The sequence below is a fragment of the Crocodylus siamensis genome, chromosome 8 (assembly GCF_052110815.1).
Source record: "Crocodylus siamensis isolate JL-2025a chromosome 8, ASM5211081v1, whole genome shotgun sequence".
Taxonomy (NCBI): domain Eukaryota; kingdom Metazoa; phylum Chordata; order Crocodylia; family Crocodylidae; genus Crocodylus; species Crocodylus siamensis.
The window spans coordinates 64,891,787-64,917,084 of NC_143402.1; the positions used below are offsets into that span (position 1 = coordinate 64,891,787).

General features: G+C 41.3%; 1 protein-coding gene across 7 annotated transcripts in view; it reads left to right on the forward strand.

The window, feature by feature from the left end:
* Positions 1-25,298, forward strand: part of TNRC6C (trinucleotide repeat containing adaptor 6C) — a 178,027-nt gene that overhangs the window by 131,037 nt on the left and 21,692 nt on the right. For 5 of the 7 annotated variants that reach the window (XM_090061612.1, XM_090061614.1, XM_090061618.1 and 2 more), the window contains 9 exons: positions 8,147-8,356; positions 9,184-9,350; positions 11,361-11,441; positions 12,820-12,877; positions 13,119-13,264; positions 20,628-20,777; positions 22,110-22,256; positions 22,726-22,845; positions 24,915-24,998. In XM_090061612.1, coding sequence (XP_089917738.1) covers positions 8,147-8,356; positions 9,184-9,350; positions 11,361-11,441; positions 12,820-12,877; positions 13,119-13,264; positions 20,628-20,777; positions 22,110-22,256; positions 22,726-22,845; positions 24,915-24,998 — 1,163 coding nt within the window. The remainder of the gene's footprint in view (positions 1-8,146; positions 8,357-9,183; positions 9,351-11,360; positions 11,442-12,819; positions 12,878-13,118; positions 13,265-20,627; positions 20,778-22,109; positions 22,257-22,725; positions 22,846-24,914; positions 24,999-25,298) is intronic. The other 2 variants (XM_090061613.1, XM_090061616.1) reach the window with 2 other exon arrangements.

Below are 25,298 nucleotides of genomic sequence, written 5' to 3' on the forward strand. Positions count from 1 at the left end.
CCTGGCTTTACACTTAGGCATACTGTTTCTTGGGCCAGAGGGGTGCTTCTGTATCTTTCCCTCAAAGATCCAGCTCCACGGTCTCTTCATTTCAACCAGACTGGAGCGAAAGCACTCAGTGAAGTTACACACAGCAAGATTAGTGAGATTTGGATTATGCTCAATACAGGTGCAAAATTCAGGGATTTTAGTACCAAATCTAATGCATTTTCAAAGGCTGTCAAATTTGAATACGTTTATGGGGACAGGAAAAGATGCCTTTGTCAAATTTCAAGGCTATGTTCCAACCCTGGAGATCAGAAAAATGGTTAGAAATACATTTTAGTTTTATGCATTTTTATTGACAGAGGTCTAAACAACAATAGGGAATTGTGATGTGAAGGGTAGGCAGCCTTAACTGCAGGAAGGTACTAGTTGTACCCATTATTTACCCATTACAGAATTAAGTTATCTGTGCAGTGAAGGGATGATAGACAAGCAGACTACCAGTGTTTTATATGACACTGAATTTTGTTATTTAGTGGCCCACTCACCAAAAAACTTCAAAATACTTTGCATACAGTAACTAAAAAGATGAAGGTAGATGGAAACATATTAGTGCACACTTGATCAAGACACTAAGTATTTTTTTACGTTGCAAGAAAATAAAATGATATTTAACACAACAAATATGCTTGTTACTGCCTGTTTCCTTGTCAGCGTCTAGTGGAGACAATGCCTGACTAGGTAGACCCCTTTTCCGATCCATGTAGCCATTCCAGTGTTCCTATAGGTATGTTGGAATGGAAAGACATGCAGGAAACCCTTCCCTCCATTGCACCTGTACTGGAGGTTATCTGAGTCTGCACTGGGGGGTGCAAGGTAAGTAGCTGTCCAGAACTGCTAACCTCCCAACACCCCTGAAAAGAAATCTAGTTTTTCTACATAATCTTTGTTTTACACCCCCGCCACCCCACCCCCTGCTTTTTAGTAGCCTGTGTGCAGTCCTTTTATCTCTTGCTTTTCATGGACAAGATAGATTTAAAAGAAAAATCAACATTTATCATAGGACACTTCAAATGATTGATAGGTGGTTTCATGGGGAAACAGCTGTCTCCTGGCATAGTTAAGCAAGTATATATTTTCCTCTTGGTTATCAAGGTCTGGCTTACTTTTTTGGCTAAGACCTAGTTGTTTTATTTATGAAAATAAATTATGCTGTGTCTGATGTATTTATTCCTTACTAGAATCATTGTATTCCTTGATTTTCTTGATTTGTAGCACTAAAAGAATGGCTGCATGCATCAGCAGATGCTTTCTTGTAAAGCAAGGCTGTCCAAAAAGTGCCACCTGCAAGGGATTAATTTGTAGCCCCACTCGACTGCTGCTCTCTCCATTGCTGTGGCTGCACCAACCGCTGGGGGGTCTCCAGACTCCTTTGTCCCCTGGCTTCCACCTTCTGACCCCATCTTGGTTGAGGTGTGGTATGTGGCAGAGCCTGTGGCCACTCTTCCATGCACTGGGGGGAGCTGAGAGTGGGGACCAAGATGCTGGGGGAGTGTGCGGAGAAGAAGGGACATTACTTAAAAGTTGGACAGCCCTGTTGTAATTGGAAAGACACTTTCACTGAATGTTCTCTATTTTTTTAAAGACTGATCTCTGGTTGCCTAGAGATTTTTGTTCCAAGAAACTTGCTGTATCTTATTTAAAGAAAACTGTACAAATGGAAGTTTCCTATAAGCAGACGTGTAGAAAACAATCACAATGATATAAATAGTTTAAGCCAGTGGCTCTCAACCTTTTTCATATTGGGACCCATTTGCCAAGATGGATGGTTTGTCATGACCCATGTCCCCCTGGCCCTGCCAGTGCCCAACCCACAGTCCCCTGGGCCCTGCTGGTGCGCCTCATCCCCAAGCCACAGCTCCCTGCCCTCCCCCCTGGCCATGCCGGTGCCCCTCACTCCCAATCTGCAGTCGCCTACCCTGTCCAGCCCTGCCAAAGGGGCTCCCCAGCTGCCTCCACCCACTTGAGTGAGCATGAGCAGTGAGTGCAGGCCCCTACATGTATGGGCACTTCCCCATGCTGCTGGGCAAAGCATGCAGTTCCCTGCTTCTCCTTCCCCTACTGAAGGAAGGTTCCCCATGCCTTCTCCCTCCACTCCCCCTGCACTGCCGGAGCCGCCGCAGTCCCCAACATCAGGAGGCAGGCACATGAGTGCGTGCGCGCACACATGCAACCCCCAGCCCTCCAGACACTCCCCATGACCTTCACCTTCCGCTCCCCATACTTGCCTGTGTCCAGTGGCTGCTGCTGCTCCTATGACCCAGCCTCACTTTATGCTGGCCGTGTGCGTCTGTACATGCAGACTCATGTGCACATGCTGCCTCCAACTATCCTAAGCAGCTACTTGCAGGCTGGAATGCTGCTAGCCTGCAAAGGGAAACCTGCGCTTTAACAGGTCTTTCTGGGGACCTGTTCATGACCCTTTCAAATACTGTTGTGACCCACTTTTGGGTTGCTCCCCACTGGTTGAGAAACACTGATTTAAGCCATTACTGGTGTGTTATTAGCACAGCCTTTCAAATACAGCCTGGCAAAACTTCATAAAGCATTTAATTTCCATGTACCCTATTTTAACACATTTTATAGGCTACCTCATTAAGAAACAGCTGAGTAGTACTGGAGAGCCTTGCCTACTCAGCAGGAAAATGCTTGGCCTGGACAGATAGAAACCATGTACAAATGTTCATTTCTAGCAGCAGAAAATTTCCGCCACTAGAAATGATTTCATAAACATTATAGATTTCATAGACATTAGGGCTGGAAGAGACCTCGGAAGATCATTGAGTCCAACCCCCTGGCCCAGGGACAGAATGTCAGCTGGGGTCATAGGATCCCAGCAAGATAAACATCCGGTTTTCTCTTGAAGGCGTTCAGAGTAGGTGCTTGAACCGCCTCAGATGGCAGGCTATTCCAGACCTTGGGGGCCCAGACAGAGAAGAAATTCTTCCTTATGTTTGGCCTGAAATGGTCTCACAGAAGTTTATAACCATTCAACCTTGTCATCCTTTGGGGTGCTCTGGTGAACAATTGTTCCCCCAAATCCTGGTAAATACCCCTGATTAACTTATAGGTGGCCACCAGATTGCCCTGAGCCTGCGCTTTTCCAGACTGAAGAGTCCCATAGCTCTCAGCTTGTTATAAAGTCTGTTTTCCTGCCCTCTGATCATAAGCGTGGCTCTTCTCTGGACTCTCTCAAGCTTCTCCACATCCTTTTTGAACTGTGGAGCCCAAAACTGGACTCAGTACTCCAGCAGTGGCCTCACCAAGGCAGAGTACAACAGGAGAATGACATCCTGAGATTTGCTTGAGAATGACTCTGGGAGAGGGAGCAGTACAGACATGTGCAACCACCCCATCTCCCCTGCTCCTTGTACTTTCTCAATCCCGAGGTGACCCCAGCTTGGGAGGCTGCTCCAGTCCAGTTCCCGGGAAGGCTGGAATAACAGGAAAAAGCCCCTGCCTGCTACTCTGGTGTGAGAAGCAGACAGCTGGTGATGCTGCTCTCTTCACTCAGCTTCTGGGCACCAGGAGCTGAGAAGATCAGGTCCTGTGACAAAGACCTTGCTGTTCCACACACCTGGGACTCTGGCGTTAAGCGTAGGCAGGTGCTTTGCCTGTTCCCTTGGGGTGAGCCTTCCCACGCCCAGTTCCCAGGCCCCCCTGGCTTCCCCTTGCTGCTCACACCGCACAGTTACCGGAGTGGCAAGGGGAAGCCACCAGGACTCAGGTCTGGACTTGCAGGCTCTCCCCAGATGCACCTCCCAACCCTGCAGGCTTTTAAATAGCTGTTCAGCTGGGCAGCACTGGTGGCGAGAGGAAGCTGATGAGAGCTGGTAAAATCCCCACCTCTTCCTGAAACTAGGGACTGCCCAGATTTGAGAAGAGGTAGAGAGCAGGGGGCTGCTCCTCTCCCCATCTGGACTAGTTCAGTGGGGGAGGAGAGCAGCAACCCAAAGCCCCCAGCCCTCTTCTCACTTTGAGTACTTCAGTGTGAAAAGTGGGCAGAGGGCTTGCAGCGTTGCAGGCTCCACTCTGGTATTGGAGAGCCAAGCAGAGGGCAGGGCAAAGTCTCATGCCTCCTGCTTACATCAGGGAGTGGGTGGTGGCTACTTCTCCTTTCTCCTCCTGGTCTATGAGAGGGGCAGGAGCAGCTGCCCCCGGTGCCTTCTCCTGGCTGGGGTCACCTTGGTCTCAGGAAGGCACAGTGCATGGCCACAGAAGAACTTGGACCACAGTCATCTCTGGCACTTTTAAAGTCAAATAGTTGCATCCAGGCCCAGAGTGTCGGTACAGAAGTAACAGCATTGACAAATCTGTACTTAGCTTTGAGAAAATAAAGTGCAACAAATATTCCCTGCTGTTTTGTTCTGATTATTAATACTTACTTCAGCTTTTCTAGAGCTTAGTAGTTAGCAGCACATAAACTTGCTGTTTCCCCAGCCAGCCATAATTTTTAGCTATTCTGCTAATTTTCTGTTTAATTTGATCTGTTGAGGGAGCTTTGAAATCTGAATTTTAATACATTTTGTTTTTATGGAATTATTTATAATATCTTAGTCAAGGGCAGCTTCCTTGTTTATAATAATTTACATAACATTGTACTGCTCAGCACACTTAAACCACTTAACACAGAATGAGTCATAATACAGTGCTGTAGTCATTAATCAGTGTTACTGCATGTAGAGTAAACAGCACCAAGAGAACTGATCTCTTGGAGTTTTTATTCAACAAACTAATAATTATTATTATTAAAATAATAGCATTTGTGTTCTAAGGTTAAATTTGGGGGTTGAACTAGTTATATTTTCCAGCATAGACTATGCACACCTAGGTAGAGGTTTACCTAAATCATGGGGGTTACTTACCAGTTTTCGCGGGTTGATTGCAGTATAATGTTCTAATTCCATGGTCATTTTGTTGCGGTCCCACCCTTTGGTGCTGATTGGCTGAGAAGCCCTAGCAGGGTGGGACAAGGAGGCACCTGCCATCTTGTCTTCTGCCCTTCGTGCTGCCCCATGAGACGGTGCTTTCCTGTCCCACCAGCAGGGACTCCTGGCTCCCCCTGGGGAATCAGCATTTTATTTTTTTGTCATTGTTGATTCTGAGGTTTTCATGGCCAATCCTGGATTTTGTGATTTCCACAAGATTAGCAAAATCGTGAATGAAGTGGGTCCCTACACATAGGTAAAAAAATATTATTTTGTATTTACATTCATTCCTATGTACAAATGTACTTTGTTTACTTTTCTCAGTTGTTTCTGAGGTTGTCTGTCAAAGATGTTTCTTGAGCAGAGGAAGAAAGGTTTTGAAATAGACATTCTGCTACCCTCAAATAAGTTAAAATAAAGGCCAGTTACAATCACAAGCAAAAAGTTAAGTAAATATTTTAGGTGAGATGCTGAGCAAAGAAAAAAACATTGTTTAAAAGGCTTTGTTCATAAATGTTTGTGTGCAAATCTAATGTGAAAAATGTGCCATTTTGGAACACTGTAACTTTGGTTTAAAAATGAAAATAAGTTACAAATTCCATGAAAGGAAAATTAAGAAGGCATCTAATTTACACTTATTGGCTGCCTACAGATGTGGGGGGGGAAAAACAAAACATCACTCTACCAGAAGAGGAAATGCAGCAGTTTGACCTGGCTCTCCCAGCATCTGTATAGATCGCACACTTCAGCTGGGCTTTGGGGCAGTTTTATCTAATAGGTGATTGAATTGGTTCCTGGGTCACACCAAGCTGAAAGTAAAGCACCGGGTTTTTTTACCCACATCTGAAAGCAGCCATTGATGATATGATTTTTTTTTATTGAAGTTGTAGTAAATATGATTAAATCAGTGTTTTGTCTTGAACACAATTGGGCAATTACAATATATTTTGTAATGGAGAGTAAAAAGTCTGCTGTGAGTAGAGAAACGTATATTTTCCTAGTAGTATGGTTTTAGTTTACTTATACTGTACCTCATTCATGTTTTAACTTGTATCATTTTGTGATAGCTAAATACATTACTCGAGGAAACAAAATATAATTGTATTGCAAAATAGGACTTTTATCTTCCAAGGTTTTTTTTAAAGCTGGAGTAGTGCATGAAGTATCTGAAACACCTTATCCAAGCACTCGGTCTTGCTGTTGTGCTGGTCAGTAGTTAGACTGTGAATGGAGTGATGTATGCTGCCTGTGGCATATCCACACCATGCCTGTTACATGAGTACAAGTACCAAGTAGCATGGAGCTTGACCTTGCAAAGATGTCTCTCTGGTAACTGAGGTAGATTGATAGTCCCCTTCAGAAAGGACCATAGGGGCTACCTGCAAAGGTAGAGCTGCTTGGTAAGTTCTTACTACATAAGCTACATGCAGCTTAAAAAGATAGACTGCATGCAACAAAATTCAGCCTTAAAGATAGAAGGGCCAGTGTCTTTTCTTCTGTAGCTCTCTGTGCAGAAATTGATGCATCTGCAGTCTAAAAGTCTTTAATGTTGGGTTTTTTTTCAGAAGTCCCCTTAATTAGGACATCTAAAAAAGCAAAAATATTGCAATAAAATATAGAGTTATCATTCATATTGTGAAAATTAAAAGCGGGAATATTCTTTGGCATTTTAGCAGCTAGACCAGAACTATTCTCATCCGATCTGTTTTTATTTTGTCATTTGTCAGGGAGCATCACCTTTTGGCAGTGGGGCTAGTTCTTTTAAATATATATATACCAGTACTTATGTCCAGCTCTGAATGGAAGCGCAGGTTTTCTTGAATTGAATAGCAGCCCATATGTAGCACATTTTTTAAACTGATGGTCAAATGTTGACCTGTGTGATACCTTCTGAGATTTATCTTGTCATGTGGTGTAATTATTTTGTAATTGCTGTAGAGCATGTACTTCAGTTCCAGTTCACTGCAAGAACTTCAGTTTCTCTGTAATGTATCACTTGTTATCTAGTCTGGTGTGTGTGCTTTTTACTTCAACTTGAAATCCATGTCTGATTTTTTAAAAAGGCACTCAATATATCTTTTGAGAAACTTGCTTAAGCAGTTGAGTCTTCTAGGAGCATCTGTATATGCTGTCTACGTACATTTTGTATTGGTTACTAGGCAAGACTTTCAAAGTTTGGTTCTTAATAATTACGCTCAAGAACACCGAAACACATGAGTAACAAGTAATGGACATGAGTAACTTTTACTTGAGGAAAAGCCTCCTCTAAAGCTTAGTGGTAAAATTAACATGAGATGAATTTGACTAAGTGCTATACTGAAGCCAAGGTACAGTGACTAAGTCATCTCTTGACGGATGTAAGGTACTACATAATATGAAAAATATATGACAATAGTGCCTTGAATCTGCAGCCTCCCTACCTGGTTTGGATTGGATTCTAACTTCAGGTGTATCTATCTCTGATATTGAAGGATATTGATTGCATTAGAGAGCCTCAGGGATTGGAGGAGTCCCATAAAAATGATGAAATGATTATGAAATGTATCGTCTTATTAGAGGTGGTCAAAAAAGATCAAGTATTTTAGTACTTAAGGTTTAAGAAAGCAATTGTAACCATCTGCAAAGTGTTGGGGAATTAAAAAAACTTCAATTCAGATCACAGAAACCTTTCAGTTCAATTGTAGTCCTGGTTGTGTACGTTTTCAGTGTAAACTCATCTAGTGGAGTGTTGGATCGGCCAAACCCCTGCATTGACTGTTTGAGATTAATGTCTCAATTCAGGTGCTGCTTAAGGAGCTGATTTTTCGTTGAAGGAGTTTGGTATCTCCAGATCAGGGCCAGGCTACATTTGTAAAGCAGTGTGGATAAACTTGCCTGCCCATCTGCCTAAATTCAGTTGGTAAAAATGATTCAGTCTTGACAAATGCATATCATGAAGTTCAATTAAGAAAAAGAAATTTGAGAGCAAGTCAAATGTATTTTTTTACATGCCTAATTAAATCCATTGTGTCTGCCCTGCTGCTTTATGCTCTCAACAAAAAAAGCCATTTTAATGATAGATGTAGCTGGAAATGTATTCAGAAAAGGAAACTGTTGTTGTTCTTCTATTTCTTTTCTGTTTTCTCTCAGTTTGATTTATTTTTTCCCCTTCCCCCCTCTCTTCGTGTTTTCAGCAGGCTGGGGAGAGATGCCTGCAGTCCACACAAAGACTGACGCTTCTTGGGGAGAGCCCTCATCCCCTTCTGCTGCAGTTGATAATGGCACTTCAGCATGGGGGAAACCCCCCAGCAGTGGTGCAGGGTGGGGAGATAATTCTGCCGAGTCGGCAGGGACATATGGAAGAACAAGTGCTCCAGCTGCTGCCCCAGCACTGTGCAAACCAGGTAAATGCATGCATTTGTGTTATTTTGAATGGGGAGAGGGATAGAAAGTGGGAGGAACAGTCGGGATGCATTTTTCAGTAACATTTGGTTCCCATATCTTTGTCCAGTTAAGATGTTTTTTAGTTTCAATTGTGAATTAGAAAATGTCATCGTATTTTTACACTAGGATTCAAAGTTATTGGGTATTGAATATATATGTATCCTTGGTACACAATTATGAATAATCTGCTAAAGATATACAGAAGGGGAAACTTTAAGCTCAAACACAAATGGGCTTAATTCTTATCTCACTCACAAAATGTGAACAGCTATGTCAGTCTAGTCACTAACTAGATGAATGGAGATAAACTTAGTGGGAGCCTCCAGATGAGCTCCCTGGAGTGTGTTTCTCCAGGGACAAATAGCAGCGCCACATAGTTGTAACTGTTATCTTCAACTGTGTTTCTCAGGGACAAGAGTGTTAACTAGAAGGCTAAGATCCACAAGAGGAGGAGATAATATGTATGTTTAGTGGCTGGGCACGGCTTTGGAACTATATTTCTTAAGAGAATGGAATTATCACAGATATCGCTGCCTTCAAGATAAAAATAAGACTGTTGTTTGCTACTTTCCCCACAATAATAATAATTTTTTTATTATTATTCACCCCTTCTCTCCCACTCATGGGAAGAGAACTAAAGATTAATGTTTATTAAGCTTTTTGAAGAACCTGTATTGGAAAAATATTTGGCTGCTAAGGTAATGAATACAGTATGAATGAATGTATCTGTAAACTTAAGGGTTTAAAGTCACAGAGAAAATGACTAGAACTATTTCTTTCTTCCCAGCTTCAAAATCTATGCAAGAAGGCTGGGGCAGTGGTGGGGATGAAGTGAGTCTCAGTACTAGTCAGTGGGAAGATGAAGAAGGAGATATGTGGAATAATACTGCTTCACAAGAGAGCAATTCCTCCTGTAATTCCTGGGGGAATGCCCCGAAGAAAGGACTTCCAAAGGTAGGACTAAGATAAGAAACAACTATGGAAATGAATATGGTTGGAATGCAGTTCTGGCAACATATGGTATATGTTTTCTTTATAAACATATCTCTGGCAGCACCCACTGGACCCAGCTCTTCCCTGAGCCTGCGAGGGGAGCAGCATCTGGCGGGCTTCCAGCACGTGGGCTTGGGGCAGAGTTGGATCTGGCGGGTGCTGCCTGCAAGCTGGGGCACCACCTGTGCAGCTAGCACCCCACCTGGGTGCTCTGGGGGGGTGCCGCTGCCACAGAAGGAAGAACCAGTCCCCCTTGCAGCTCAGGGGCTTCATGGCCCAGCAGCAGCTCGCGCAGGCAGGCTCTGCTGAGGGGAAAAAAATTAAGCGGTGAGGGGTCTGGTCCCTTTTTTCCTTTTTTCCCCCCTCCGCCCACAGAGCCCACCTGCCTCTTCTGTGGCTGGGAGGCAAGCTGCAGGGGGCCCTAGACCTTCCCTCCACATCAGCAGCACCCCTTGGGCAGCACCCACTCACTGGCAGTCCATCCTGGCAGCCCCAGGGTACGTCAGCACCGCAGAGGGAGGGCCCAGCCCCCCTGCAGGTCGGGGGCTGCTCGACCTGCTGGCAGCTCATCCCCCGGCTGTGGGAGAGGCGGGCAGGCTCCTCAAGGGGGGAAAAAAAAGGATCAGGCCCCTCCCTGTAACAGTGACGAAAGGCCCTCAATTGAAATGGTGGGTTTTAATTGCGACATTTCAATTTAGGGGACTGAACCCCTGTCACATGTACAAGCAGCCTCTTTCTCTCTCTCCCTCTCTCGATGAACGATGAATATGTGTGCAGTAATTGTGGGGAAATAGGTGTCTGAACACTTGTTCTGGTAACTAAAGTAAAAGCTGCCATTTACCAGCCCCACAACTAAACAGTGGATAATCAAATGTTTCCCCATTTCACATTAATTGTAATCTGTTCCTCTGTCGCTGTAATCTATTTCAGTAATAGAGTTGTGCCTAGAATGGATGAATTTGCAGGATGTTTCCAGGGGTGGGATTTCTTACTTTTTTCTTATGTCTGATATTTCGGGTTTTATCATTCGTTTCCTTTGTGTCTTACAAATTTCTGTATATTATGAACTTGTTAATACTACAGGTTCATAATACTACAAAAAAAAAAGCAAAATCATTCAGGGAGCCACCTGAACATCTTCTTAGGCTTTGGTCTATCAAGGAAAAGTCCAGCAAAAATATCTGCTTTGTGTTGCAAGTGTGAGAATAAAGGAAAAAATTAACCATGGTGGACAATAATACCCATATTTATGTTAAGCTTGTTTTTTTAATCACATGAGAAAAAATAATCCTTATGTCAAAACATAAGACAACTTCTGCTGTAAAGAGGTTAGGAATATAGTTTGTATATACAACTGTTGTTTAATTAGTCTGCCAGTTCTGCTGTATGGACCATTGATTGATCAGGCAGTTTTTGTGACTAACGCCTTTAGTAGGTGTCTATTTGTTGTCTGATCATTTGGAGAGCTGCACATCAGGTTTTTAGATGAAGAAGTTGTTGAGAGTTCTACTAAAGATATCTATTTCACTCTTTAGTTCAGTGAATAGCCTGAATAGACTCTGACAGATTTTTATCTTTACATTTGCAAATACAATTTTTAGAGTATTTTGAGGAAGCTTTATACTGTTTCAGAAATTCTGACTCCATTGTGTTATCCCACAGAGAAATGAAATGAAATAATGATATTCTGAGATAGGGTAGCTTTGTTTATTGCTCAGCAAATCAGGTAGTAAGTAGTTCTTTACAACACCTGATCAGATGAGGTAAAATTTGTGTCACGTCCTCTGGGGAAAGAGAAGTGTAATTATATCCTGTTTGTGGGGTTCATGTATATGTTATAAATATTGTACAAATGCACCCTGAAGCAACATGCAGTATTAATAAGGGAAACCTGCCGTGGATTTGGCTGCCTCTCACTGCTATGAATATGGAAAATAGACAATTAATGGTATTTCCAATTTATTTACCCAGGGCATGAAGACATCTAGCAAGCAAGATGAGGCCTGGATAATGAACCGTCTGATAAAACAGCTCACAGACATGGGCTTCCCAGTGAGTAATATTCTTATCCAGCCTGTCTTGTGGCTTGGCTTTCGTAGCTGAGAGAGTATATTTTTAACCGTTTGCATTGCAGATACTATCATTGGTCTTGCTGAAAAGGGAAATCAGGTTTGGGAGTTTTAACTGCATTTGCTCATTTATATCTGTATGGTTTCAGAAGCTTCCAGAAAGGGTGGAAAGTGACATATTTAACTTTGACAAATCCAGCAGCACTTTAAAAAGTTTCTGTTTGTTTTAACTTGGGTATTAGTTTGAGCTTGTAATAGACCCTTTTCTTTTTCCCCAGCCTCTCCCAAACAAATTAAATCGGGAGTAATGTGTTTATGAGAGTCAGGTGTTTGGCAGTGATTTGAAAATTTATAAAATAGGTGTAGACTTAAATATAAGGAGGAAATTATTTACATTTTTAGAGCAGATATGCAGTTGGCCAATTGATACAAGCCAAAGATGTGTGTGAAACGCATCATAATTTGCAGAAGCAGAAAAATTGTGTATAAAAATGTCACTTATCATTTTTACCTAGATCTAAGACAGCCCTGAATTAAATGTCCCCCCCCCCCCCAATGTTTAGATTTTATACTTGGAAAATTTGTTACAATTTTACATGTACAGTATAGAATCTAAGTAATGGAGGGTCATCTTTAATACATACCCCCACTGTTACATGGAGGCAGGCAGTGGGGTGGGCCAGTGGTGTGGGGACGTCCAGCAGCTTGCCTCAGCTCTCTATCGTGCCCTTCTCCCACCCTGCCTCTGTTCCCTGCTTTCCTCCCTAGTCTCTACTCCCCACTTTCATTTCCCTGCCACCCTCTTACCCTTGCTTCACACCAGCAGTTTCTGTCCCCATTCTAGCCTGGGGCACTGAGCATAGGCCCAGCCCCAATAGCAGCTATGCAGGCCGCGCTTGACTGCATGGGGCCACGCTCTGTGCCCTAGGTTGCAGCACAGCCAGAGCCTGCCAGTGAGAGCAAAGGTGTAAGGGTGATGAGGGAAGGGCATATCGGGGAGCAGAGACTACATGGGAGTGTAGGGTAATGGTGGGGGGAAGAAGCTGCAGTGGGGACATGGCAGGGTGCAGAGGTAGTGGATCCAGGGTAGGCAGAAGGGCAGGCAGCAACTGTGGCTATAGTCCCAGCTATCTGCCCCACCACTGCCCTCATACCTGATTCTAGGACAAGGGCCTTCTCCCCCTCCCCCCATGTTAAATGGGGGAAGAAACCTCATCTTAGAATCAAATAAATATGGTAATAAGTGACAGTGACCCAAGACTTAAAAGAATCATGTAACTTCCCAGTTGGCCTGGAGTTCTGTAAAATGTGTTTACATTTTGCTTGAAGCACAATTATAACCAAATCTTTGCTGTTTACAGAGAGAACCAGCAGAAGAGGCCTTGAAAAGCAACAATATGAATCTTGATCAGGCCATGAGTAAGTCTTCTTCTTTAAGGGCATGTCAGGAAATGATCTGATCCATTTAAATTAGCATTGTATGTCAAACCCACAATTATGTTTTCGTTGATAAAATGTATTTTAGTTTTTTATGTAAACTGAATATTGATTTGAATAGGTATATAAATAGTCTCTAGTTTTGTTTTAGGTTGTAGCATGTATGTATATTTGCTTTGCTTTTGCATCACCTTTCCCTCCTGCTATCTTCATTTCTGTGCAGGTGCTCTGCTGGAAAAGAAGGTGGAAATGGACAAGCGTGGAATGGGAGTGACCGATTATAATGGAATGGTCACCAAACCCCTTGGCTGCCGCCCACCACCAATCTCCAAAGAGTCTTCCATGGACCGCCCCACTTTCCTTGACAAGGTAAATTCAATAATATGAGTTATAATTACAGACAAACAGGTTGGAATTTAGAAAGAGCTACAGATTTCTGTTGTCTAGCACAGACATCTTAATAGAAGTGAACTTACAGATGTGTCTCTGTCTTGTCACATTATTTTTCCTTTTCTTTCTTTGTTTTACTTGTGTGAATTTAATGCCTATGGTATTGGCCAGTTTATTTGTCCTGGAAAGGTGAGCAGAGTCTAGAATTAAAGGCTCTGCCCATTCAGTTGAATGAATGTCTGGCGACTTGGTCAGCTAATTTCATGGGATGGATATTACATAAAAAGAAATCTGAATGAAAGTTCTAGCCTAAAAATAAAGAAAATGGATAGGGCACTGAGCACAGAACCCTAAACAGAAATGTGTAAATAAGTTCAAGGAGTCAGTGGACACTGCTTGCAGTGCCAAGATAAATGAGCCAAGAAAAGACCAAAAATAGATTTTAAAACTCACCTATGGGCATTTTGGCCAGTGCCAGAAAAAAATTCTGAGAGATTCCAGTATTTGGTGATGCCATAAATATGAAATGCACAAAAGAAAGAATGTGAGGAGAAGTGAAAACATAACTTTATAAGGAGCTTCTGGAAGAGGTAGGAGAGAGGTTGAACCCGGTGCACTGAAGGTAGATGATCACCAGGGTTTCCTTTTGCCCCTTCCTTGAACCAAGCCTGCAATATGTCCATTCTCACAGCTTCTCTGGGGAACTGTCAGCCTCTGGAAAGGGTCGGGTTAACTGTTCTGTAGACTGTAGTTCTCTTAAACAATGGCACCATTAAATTCACAATGCTTCAGTCCCCTCTGGGGGAACTACTGAGGAAAAAAAACTAGTTCAGATTCCTCACCCATGTATTTCTTAAGCCCTTTGAAACTCCATTAAAGGTGCCAGCTTGGAGCAGAAGGCATGGTTGGGGAGGGTGGCATGTGGTATATTCTAGCAAATGTGCTAAAAGCGGTTAATTTCACAGACTCTTCACAGGGTGTGAGCTGTTATGACATCTAGTCTTATTAATGCAGGCTAGATTAAAACCAGCCCTGTAAACATGAAAAAGAGTGTGCTACTAGTCCTAGGCACCATTCAGCTTTAGACCTTCCTGTACTATTGCAGTTCTTTTCTATTGTTGTCTTCATTGAAAAGTTGGGATTCTGAGAATTAGTACATGGCTGGATCTGAGATCCTGCAGTATTTCCCTATATCATGAATAGAAAATGAATGTGCTATTTCACATTCCAGTCCACCATTTTAACAATTGGTAAATGTTGGCAACTGTTGTAGGCTCTTAATACTTTTTTTGCTTTTTTTGAGCCCAAACATTTTGCTGAAGGTATGATTATGAGAAAACAAACAAACAAACAAAATTAAACAAATGACTGTAGGTACAGAACTATACCATCTGTTACTGTGGCTAAAAATGCTGCTGGCTATAAACCAAGACTCAAGTTGTAAAGTAAAATTAATTGCAAAGGAACCTTACGTGCTTTGAGCTTGCCTCAGTTCCACATCAAAAACCTTGTCTCAGTGCTTCAGTCTAGAGTCATGGCAGTTTTCCTCTCGCTAAATGTATTTTAGCAAAGCACTGGCTTGTTTTAAGAATGCCATGTTGTTCTTCCAAGTCCTACTTTCATCTCAGAAATGGCATGGGGTCTATTATATCATTCTTCCCCTTTTCTTGAACGTCTTTCTCACTTGGCTCTTCTTTCATCCTATCCTCTATCCCTCAGCTTAAAATAATTATCAGTTCTTAACAACTGTCAATCTATTTATTTGTGGCAAGCCTTAATTAGTATGCTAATTAAATAATTTTTCCTATGATCATGTATATACAATTAATACATACTGTATTTTCTCACATACAACACAAACCTTTCTCCCAAAAATCATCCCCCCCCGCAATTACAGGGTGTGTATTAAGCGTGGAAGCTGATTTTCTTCCGAAGACAGAAATATCCGTCTTTGGTTCCTGCTCCACAGTGCAGCAGCTGTTCCCTTACTATTTAGGCAGTTGAGAGAGGTAGTTGTTCATGGCTCATTGTGCTTCACTCCATTGGTGTTAATAATCGTCTCTCCTTTTTAATGGTCTTGATGTTCCACTAATCAAGCTAACCTTTCTTAGGGCAGTTTTGTTGTCTGCTAGCTGCTCTTGGTCTCTTCTTCCTATCTTCTTTGAGACTTTCAAAATCATATATCCACCCATGAAGACTAGGCTTCAAGAACAGCTAGGGGTTCAGCTTTAGTTAAGCAAGAAAAGGAGAGCAAGTCAGCTGAAGATTAAGGCTCTGTCCCTGCTTTGTGCAGCCATAAGTCTGGGAAAAAAAATGTTTCCTCCATTCTGTCTTTCAAAAACCAGGTGTGTTATTCAGGGGCATGTTGTATGTGAGACAATGTGATGTATGACAATTAACCATTTCCTTTCTAGGAGCAGTTACATCATTACCAGAGAGGGAGGCCAGATATATGCTTCATTAGTGTTTAATATAAAATGTGTTAAGTGTAACAGGTGCTAAGTAGTAAAATATCAATATCAATATTTGTACAGCAGGTAAAAACTCGCTTTTGAAATGATCTGTCACAATTTCTTCTTTAACAAAGAGAAAATTCCATTGTGATCCAATCCAGAATATATATTTACCTGTTTTCATGCTTGGATTTCATGTAACTCATCTGCTTAAAAGTCCCCCCCCCCCCCCCCCCCGAGATATTATTTCAGTGCATGCGTCTACCAGTTGGCACTGCCTTATTTTTTAAATCGTTCAAACCAGGGTGTCCTTCCTTGTTTGTGGTCAAGTCACCCAGTCCCCTGCCATGACTGAACTGAGATCTTCCGTCCACTTTTGCTTCAGCCCGGTCTGTGATTGTTTTGTCAATGTAGGCTGCTTGCAGATGTTAACCAAAAAAAACCCCGAAAAGTGCTTTACTGAAGTAAGTAGCACATGCTCCGCGGCATCTGTATAGATCAGGTACTTCAGTGGGGCTTTTTGGCACTTTTATTTAAGCTGAGGCAATCACCTATTAGTTGAAAGGACCAAAAAAGCCCCACTAAAGCACCCAAACTATACGGATGTTGGGTGAGCCAGGTCCAGCTAACATGCTGCCTCTTCTGAGCATGTGCTAGGCTTGGTATGGGAAAACACCAAGTTTAAAGTAAAGCTCCATTTTTTGTTTTGTTTTGTTGTTTTAATGTCTACGAGCAGCCTCAGTGGCTATACTTTTGGTTTAATTTTGCTGAGTCTTTAGTAGATTACTAAATACTTGTACTGCTTGTGTGCCTGTCAGCTCTTTTTACTTGGGCACTGTGGCCCATAGCTTTGGCTGTCTGATATGAGCCACAGTACTATCACCGTTTACCACTTCTTTGAAAAACTTGTTCAGATCCTTTCTCAGCCCTCTGTATTGTGGTGTGGTAACTTCCAGATCTTTAATGACTTATTGTGATGCTATATACTGGACATGCTCTCTTTCTCATTTTCTTTGGAATATCAGTAGTTTATGTAACCAAATATGTGCCTTGAAACTTTGTTCTGGCTTACTTTCTCAGCATCAGAGATCATAAGATAGTAGGGCCATCTAGTCCTCACCCCCTGCTAAAGGCAGAATCAGCCCTGACTAAACTATTCCAGTTAAGTGTATTTCTTTGTCGCAGCTGGTGAAGTTCAGAATGCATCTTACCAAGGGCCAAGTCATCTGCTTCCCACATTGAGTGCCTCATGGTCAAGCTTTTGCTAGAAGAAAGTCTTGCCAACTTATGGCATTGCATTTCAGGATACCTGAGCTTTCTTTGATCCTGGCATTTGTTAGTACAAAGCTAGTTCTTCTGAAAATTTTGGAATATTGGGTGTACATAGCCAAAAGTCTGGTTGATACATTGAAGAAAACTAATAGCCTGGCTTAGTCATTTCCTTGAAAGCAGTGCCAGAAGATATGGCATTGATTGGACATCATTTGCCTCGTATGGCATCAGTTTCAAGCCTGTGTGGTCAGCTTTCTCTGTCAACTTCACTGACATCCAGGAAGGCTCATTTCTTTGCCTTTTGCCACCTTATCCCCACTCCTACACTGTTCCATCTGCGCTACTAATCTTCCATCCTTGCTGAGGTCCAAGTCTCCACCGTGACGTCTGTATTCCTAAGCGTATATAAAACCATGTGAAATTGTCCGTTCCAAATTCATTTTCTTCTTCAGTGCAAATGTTCCTCCTTCATTAAAGCCTCTGACATCACAAGGCTTGATGCCTGGTTTCCACCTTTAGCTTCTTTCTTAAACCTCTTTCCTCAATGCCTAGATTATTAATACCTGTTTTTTTAATATGAATATCAACTAGTTCCTTCAGCCTTATATATTCTTCTTACCATCACATTCGAAACAGGTCAGTCAAATAATCTGGACAGGTTTTTTTTTAAGTCATTTGTCTTTTTGAGGACCTTTGTTTGCACCTGTATGATTATTTGTCGGCTTTTTAAATTTTTTTTTTACTGTACCCTACTACACACACGCGCGCACACACACGCACATACGTTTCCTTCATTCCACCATCCATTCACGCATCATCACTCTCAAGTGTTTATTGCTTTTACTCTAAAGCCTCACTGAAATTCCTTAGTTTCCAGGAATGGAAATATTGTGAGCAAGTCACAGTTGCATCTTTGAGCATACCATCTTGCCGGATTCTCACACACCCACCTTTAGGATTGGTGTGATTTTTTTGTTTTTTTTCTTTCCATATCTGTTCAGTTTTATAGGTGTAAAATGTTTACTTTCTTTAAGAGGATAGGATTTGCATTTTTAAAAATAGTCTACTTACCCATTTATAATTGGCTTGTGGAAAAAGCTTTGGCTTTCTTTGCAGTCTCAGGACTCTCTTGAAGGCTCTGTGGGATCAGATAGTGACAGTTGTTACTCTGTGATCACTGAAGTGTGCGGGAATCTTGTGCTGAACTATCAGTATCTCAGACACCTGAAAAAACAGGGTAAAATGATTTCTCTTGTCTCTCACATGGTACATGAGACTTGAGAATTCTGTCACATATTTTCAAAGAATTAGAAGTAATGATCTAGAAGTAATGATCTGTATTGAGGAACACAAGTTATGGGTTGGTTCTGCATTGTACAAACATGGAAAGGTTATTAACCTATCCTTAGGAATTTAGTCTTTTCCTGTCCTTTCAGAAACATACTCCATTTCAGAGGTTTTGGCAGGCCAAGCATAAAATAAATCAGTTAAGTTAATAGGAGACATGGTTGAAATTGGAGGGGAACAAAAGCACTTACTTTAAAAAAATATCAGAAATGGACTTGGGGATGGAAATTAGGCTTGAACTGGATCCTGGAGATTAGTAATGAGTTGTAAAACTTTAGGTTGTCGGTACAAATCCAGCCAGTTCTAGACTGGTAATTACCAAAAGATCTTATTGATCACTGATGTAAGTTGATCTCAGTTCTAGAGGATAAATGCTTACATTACATGTGGCAGCTGCATTGGACATCTCAGTAAAAAAAACTACAGGGGCAAATGAGTATGATTGCTGAACCACCAGGAAATACATTTTCTTCAGTTTGGTAGTGAGGAAGTTCTGGGCAGCTGCTGCTATAAGTAACCAGGCTGAATTTGTTCTGTAAGTCTCCAATGGAGTCATTCTAATGCATTTTATCAGCACTGCATTCACTAGACATTTTTTAAATGAGGAGGAAAGGGTGGCAATCTCTTTGGTAATACTTTTTTTTTTTTGTCAACCCATACTAGTTGTGCTAGGCTTCTATTTGTGTAAGGGATGCTGGCACCAAAAAGAAAGAATACACAAATCTACAGTAGCTTCCCCAAGTCTAGGGTCAAAGAAAAAAAGAAAAAATTGCAAACATATGTCCGTGATCTAGAGAGGAGAAAGCCTTGAACCTGTTACTGTCATGCAAGCTGCAGTTGTTTGTGGAGTGTGACTGATGTCCAGTAGAATGTAAAACATCTTGAGCTGAAAGGCCTTGGGGATATCATTAAAAAATGTCAGTATCCCCCTCAAGATATTCAAACACCAAGTCAAGTGTCAGTTTGGCTGATCATAAAATAACTTTTTCTTTGCATCAAAAGGCAGCAGTTGAAAACACATTTTTACAGGATTAATTTATAACGTAGTTTACTGAAAATGACACTGTATTAGGTCATTTATTTGGGTGTCTAGTTAAAGGATTGGTTTATTTTATAGATAAAGGATGTTGCTTAATATTTAGCAATTTTCTGACTGCTTGGATGTATTAGGGCACAGATTTCTACCCTATAAGCCAGCTATTAAGGTATATTAGGAATTAAGTACTCCACTGTAATGACTGTAGCCCTACACCAGTCTAGGTGAGGGTTATGTGCCAGTTTCTGTACTTATCTTACTAAGCCCTAAAAAAAGCTTTTTTTCCTTTCTCAAAGTAAGCTGTCACACTGTGCATAAGTTCTACACTCTTCTCTTCTTACAGCTGCCTTTTGTGATGCTAGACACCAGACATCTTTCTTATTGCTAAGCATTGATTTTATGCCTTAGGGAAGGGGACAGCACTTCAGTCACACAACTACGGAGTCCACACAGAGAGAGTATAACTAGTCTTTGTTTTTTCCAAGTTCTGTAGGTTTGCTAAATGCTAGAATTTAGTTGTGAGAATTAGTAAGTTAGTGTAGCACTAGGTTACAAACCTGCTATCTAGTTGAAACAGGGTTGAGAAGGAGGATTAAGGCAAATGTGTTTTTTGAACAGCTGAAGTCTGATTTGGAACTGAAACCAGACTAGTGATCCCATGACATTCTGTTAAAGAACATGTAAAATGAGCTCATCTGGCCTTCGTAGCTTCACATTTTCCAAAGTTCATGTCTCACGTTTGTGCTGTTTGACAGTGTACCACAGATGGGAGAAAAGAACAGAAGTTTTCTAAAACTTGCTGCCCCTGTACCCTCATCTGTTGTGCTGCTAGATAGGAGACAATAGGGGAAGTGAAAGCAGTCTGATTCACGGGTTTTTTTGCCTTCAAGGCCAGGAAATTTGTTTTACTTTGTTGATAGCAGACTTGAAACATGGCACCACTCTTTATTTATACTGGGTGGGTGTTTGAGAATGAACATGAATTTGTGCATTTGCAAAAAAAAAAAAAAAAAAGAAAGAAAGAAAGAAAAACAATTCCTTAATCCTATTTCTCTTTTTCTTCTTTCTTCCACCCCATACTTTTCATTTCCTGTTGCTCATGCCTTTTTTTTCTTTTTAAACTATTTTGATCTTTTATTCATCCATGCCCCTTTATATTTCCATGGGAAAACTGGTTTGTGCTCTGTCCACTTGTGGGCACTGCACACAGCTCACCCTTTCTTTCTCCAATCAGGATGGCGGCCTAGTGGAAGAGCCCACTACTTCACCATTTTTGCCTTCACCAAGCCTGAAGCTCCCCCTTTCAAACAGTGCACTCCCTAATCAGGCCCTGGGCGGGATTGCCTCAGGGCTGGGCATGCAAAACTTGAATTCTTCTAGACAGGTAAGGAGGTTCTGAGAGATCACAATTTGAATTCCATCTCTCTCGAACTCACTGCTAGAGAGATTTCTCTTCCCTTTTGGAAATGGTGATGTAAACTGAAAATAAGTTCAGATGTTTGCATAAAATGCCAGAAGAAACTATCTGCTTTGTAAACCTTTCCCTTAAATGGCCACAGTGCATAATCAGCATTAATGTAAAATTTACCTGCATCTGTGTATTTATTTGCCTGTCACTATGGGCTTATACTGAGCAAGGTTCTTTGAAGTACAGAAGAACTTCAACCACACATATATGGTAAATTTTACTAAACCATAAACAATTGACATCGTTTCTATATTTCTGAGACTGCTGATTGTTCTAATATTTATTTAAAACAAAATCTTTCTTCTAATTAGCCCTCGCTGGCTAATTCATTAATGATACAATTTGGGTAGGGGGGTGGGTTGCACATTTGTCCTACTGCTACTGCTGGGAAAGCACTCAACTTACTACATCTTTAGTGAGCACCTCTAGGTGACCGAAAGAGTATGGAGGGAGCTATCTTTCATCTGCCTTGTGAGAAGAGTGTTTGAGGGACTGAGAAAAAAGGAGGGGAAATAGAGATCCTCACCAAGGGGTGAAAGGAATATTCATCATGAACAAAGTAATTTTGAGGTTATACGGTGCCTGATGATGAGGAAAATAGCTTTGCCATTTAAACTGAAATAGCAGCAAAGGAAAAAGATTTTACACAATAAAATTCTGTATCCTTCTACAGTGGTTTTGACTTAATATTGTTAGCTTGAGTATGATGGAGTCTTCTTAACTACTTTCCTGGAGGCAATATCTGTCCAGGACCTACAACTCATAAGGCACATCTTTGGAAAGCAATGACTGCACTGATAACACATCTATTTCGAACTGTATAACGTAAAGATGTGTTAGAGCCAAATAGAAATTTCTTCAGTAATGTAATCATTTGGGATTTTAGTGTTTCATTCTTCTGCCTTTTCACATGTACACACAAATATAGTTGGCAAATACTTTGTCATTCATTCTTTGGGTGACATCCTAGAATCGTGCATACTTATTTTGGAAAATAGTCAGCTTTTTGGTGCCATTCCAACATCAGTACAAAACTCTTGTCCTGCATATATAAGTGCTCTTGATTGCCAAATTCTAAATAACATTTTCAATAAAACTTCTCCCATACAGATAGAAGGCATTATATGGTAATTTCGTTGTTGATGCCAGTCATGGTTTTTGAGAGAAAAAAATAGCACAGGCACATTACTGTCACTGAGTCTGTGGAATGTTGCATTTAACTGCGGTCATCTTTCTTGTATATTATAGATACCAAGTGGCAATCTGGGTATGTTTGGCAATAGCGGAGCAGCACAAGCCAGGACCATGCAACAGCCGCAGCAACCGCCAGTGCAACCTCTTAACTCATCCCAGCCTAGTCTTCGTGCTCAAGTGCCTCAGTTTCTATCCCCTCAGGTTAGCTTGAATTACACAGTACTGAAAATTGTATGTTTATGTTTCATAGTGATGAGACTACACAGAGTAGAAATATTTTCAGTGTGAAGAAAGAAAAGATTAAATAATAAAGTTGGCTAACAGGATTGCCTAGATGGTTGAATGAACCTGCACAGATTATAATATAGAAAAGCCATTAAAAAGCATTATATTTTCTTTACTTCTGTATCCTTCAGAAAAGTTGATTTCATGGTAATATTTGAGGTTTGTAATGTGACTCTCTCAATAAAGTTTTTATATTTGATATAAAGCTCCTAAGACTGGTGACACCCTAATTGTAAATCTGTTTTGTTCCTAATCTGTGGCTCTTACTGATCATTTTCATTGCAGGCAATGATATGCGCTGTGTGTGTGTGTATATATGTATGTGCACGCGCGCGTGTGTGTGTGTATATGTGTATATATATATGTTGTATTCTCATGTCCCCAGGTTCAAGCACAGCTTTTGCAGTTTGCAGCAAAAAACTTTGGTCTCAACCCTGCACTATTAACCTCGCCAATTAATCCTCAGCATATGACGATGTTGAACCAGCTCTATCAGCTGCAGCTGGTGAGTTAAAAAGCAAAGCAAATACGCTGTAAATTATTATTGAAGGTATTTTTGTAAAGGTGCGTCTGGAGTTTAGAAAAAGAGATTGGCCCTCTTAATTTTAAAAACAGAAGGGATAGTGCTTTAAAAATACCAAGCAGTTATTGCTTCGATAAAATTACTTCTTAATTTCTTGGTACTTTAATACATAATCGTAGGGTTTTTTTGATAATCTTCAGTCATTACAACGACTAATGTTCTGAATTGTCATTTAATACTGGGGACACTGGTTATTTCATGCTGGTAACTATAATTAACAAGCCAGTTGTCTTCATTTCGATGTTGGTAATTTAGCATGTTCTTAAGCAAAATTAATGTGTTGCTTGGTGGCATTTTATTTACAAATGTTTGAGAATTACATACATTATAAAAAACCACAGGTGTTTTATGATGGATGGCACGCACTATTTTTTTTTTTTTTTTTTTTTTTTTAGAAGTATTGATGCTCTGAAATCCCTTATAGTTATGGGGCAGATCCAGGGTGGTGGTGAGGAGGTGCAGCCACACCCTCTCCAGCTGCATAGTTCATGTGCAGTAACCTGTGCTCATTGTTTGTCAGTGCATCCCATGTCAGAGCACCATATGGATCATAAGCTCTGATCTTACCAGCTAATCACTGTAAGTTCTGGCCAGAGCTCCTGCTTTTTGCATGGCTCCAGAGCCCACAGGGAGAGCACCATCACCGTTTGCCATCACCGCCTTCTCCCCTGTCCCACTGAATTCAGCAGCCTGAGAAAATACAGGGAATGAGTAGCAGCAGCAGTGCCTCCCTCCTTCTCTTATGCCCCCTGCCCAGGCTTGAGCTGCGTGAAAGCAGTCTCCATCCAGAGCCCGTTCTGATCGAAAACCTTCAAGAGTAAATTGAATGCTTATCTTGGTGGGATCCTATGACCCCAGCTGACTTCCTGCCCTTCAGGTGGGGGGCTGGACTCAATGATCTTCTGAGGTCCCTTCCAGCCCTAATGTCTATGAAACTAGTGAGCTCAACACTCACTGCACGGACAGAGCTCTGGGAGCAACTGCCCTGACATACCAGTGAGCTCAGGGACCTTGCTGCTCTTGTCCTGCATAGCCAGAAGGGGGTGTGACTGCACTGCTGCCACCCCCCCGCCACTCCTCCTTTACCCCCATCAACAGTTACAGTCTTTGTTTACCAAAACTAGTGTGTCATCATCTTTCACAGGTTTAAGGAAGAACATGGGATTTGTATATACATCAATAACTGGTATATAGTGCTTGAAAAAAATCTCTGAAACTTGAAACTTTTCAGCCAGCTTCTTACACTATAATGCCTTACTCCTTATCCAGCCCCTTTAAAATCATAGAACAGCTTATGGACACCCTAGTGTCAGGAAGGGCATTAATGCTTATTGCTATGCAGTTTTTGGTTTTTGTCTTAATCTGACCAAATGCAATAAAATTCAACCTCAGTGTTAGAGCAGTGTGGGCCACAATGATTAATTCAGTGTTTTTTGTAATTTTCTCTTACCCTTTTTACTACTAATTCTTATGAATTAGGCAGAAACATTTGATTGCTGCCTTTAATTAAATGCTTACTGCTGCCAAACCTACTCATTAGCAGCATTGGCTATCTTGCTTTTTAAAAATTCTGTGCACTCAAAGGAAAACATTTTTTGCATCTAAAGCAAACATTTTCAGATATTTGTCTCTTCAAATGCTGTTTGTTGCAAGTACAGCAGTACTTTTACTTCAGTAACCATCTTTGAAAAGCCAAGAATCTTGGAATTTGCTTTTCTTCACTAGTAATACCTTTTATTGGACCAACTGTATATAGTTGGGAGGGACATGCGCAGTTTTTCAGGCATCACCCTTCCTCAGGTGTCTCGGGGAGAAGCAGATACAACAGGGGTAAATAACAGTTGGAATGCTCACATTTCTCTGCACCATCATGGCTACAGCATCACCCAGCGATACTTTTTGTGTTGTAATTTACAACCACAGTTCAAGCTAAAATACTGATTTGGTTTTTTTAATATCTGACCTTTGCCTCCTTTGTTTACTGCCCATAGGCGTACCAACGTTTACAAATCCAGCAGCAGATGTTACAGGCTCAGCGTAATGTTTCCGGACCCATGAGACAACAGGAGCAGCAAGTAGGTTTAAACCTGCCACCGTGATTTCAATGTTAATTCTAGTTTTACTTTTCTAAAAGAATACAGTATATTACACCAAATTAGTTTAAATAACCATTAGGACACTGTAATACTATATTTTCTTGCAGCTAACAGGCACCTTTTTCATCCAAATTCAACCTTGCAAAGTTGGGATTCATGTACTAAGGGAATCAGATTTTCTGATAAGGCTAGAAGTGTCCTGCTTTGATTCCTGTTCCACAGTGCAGCAGTTCTTTTGTTGCTATTCGGACAGCTGAGGGAGTCAGTTGACTTAACGGC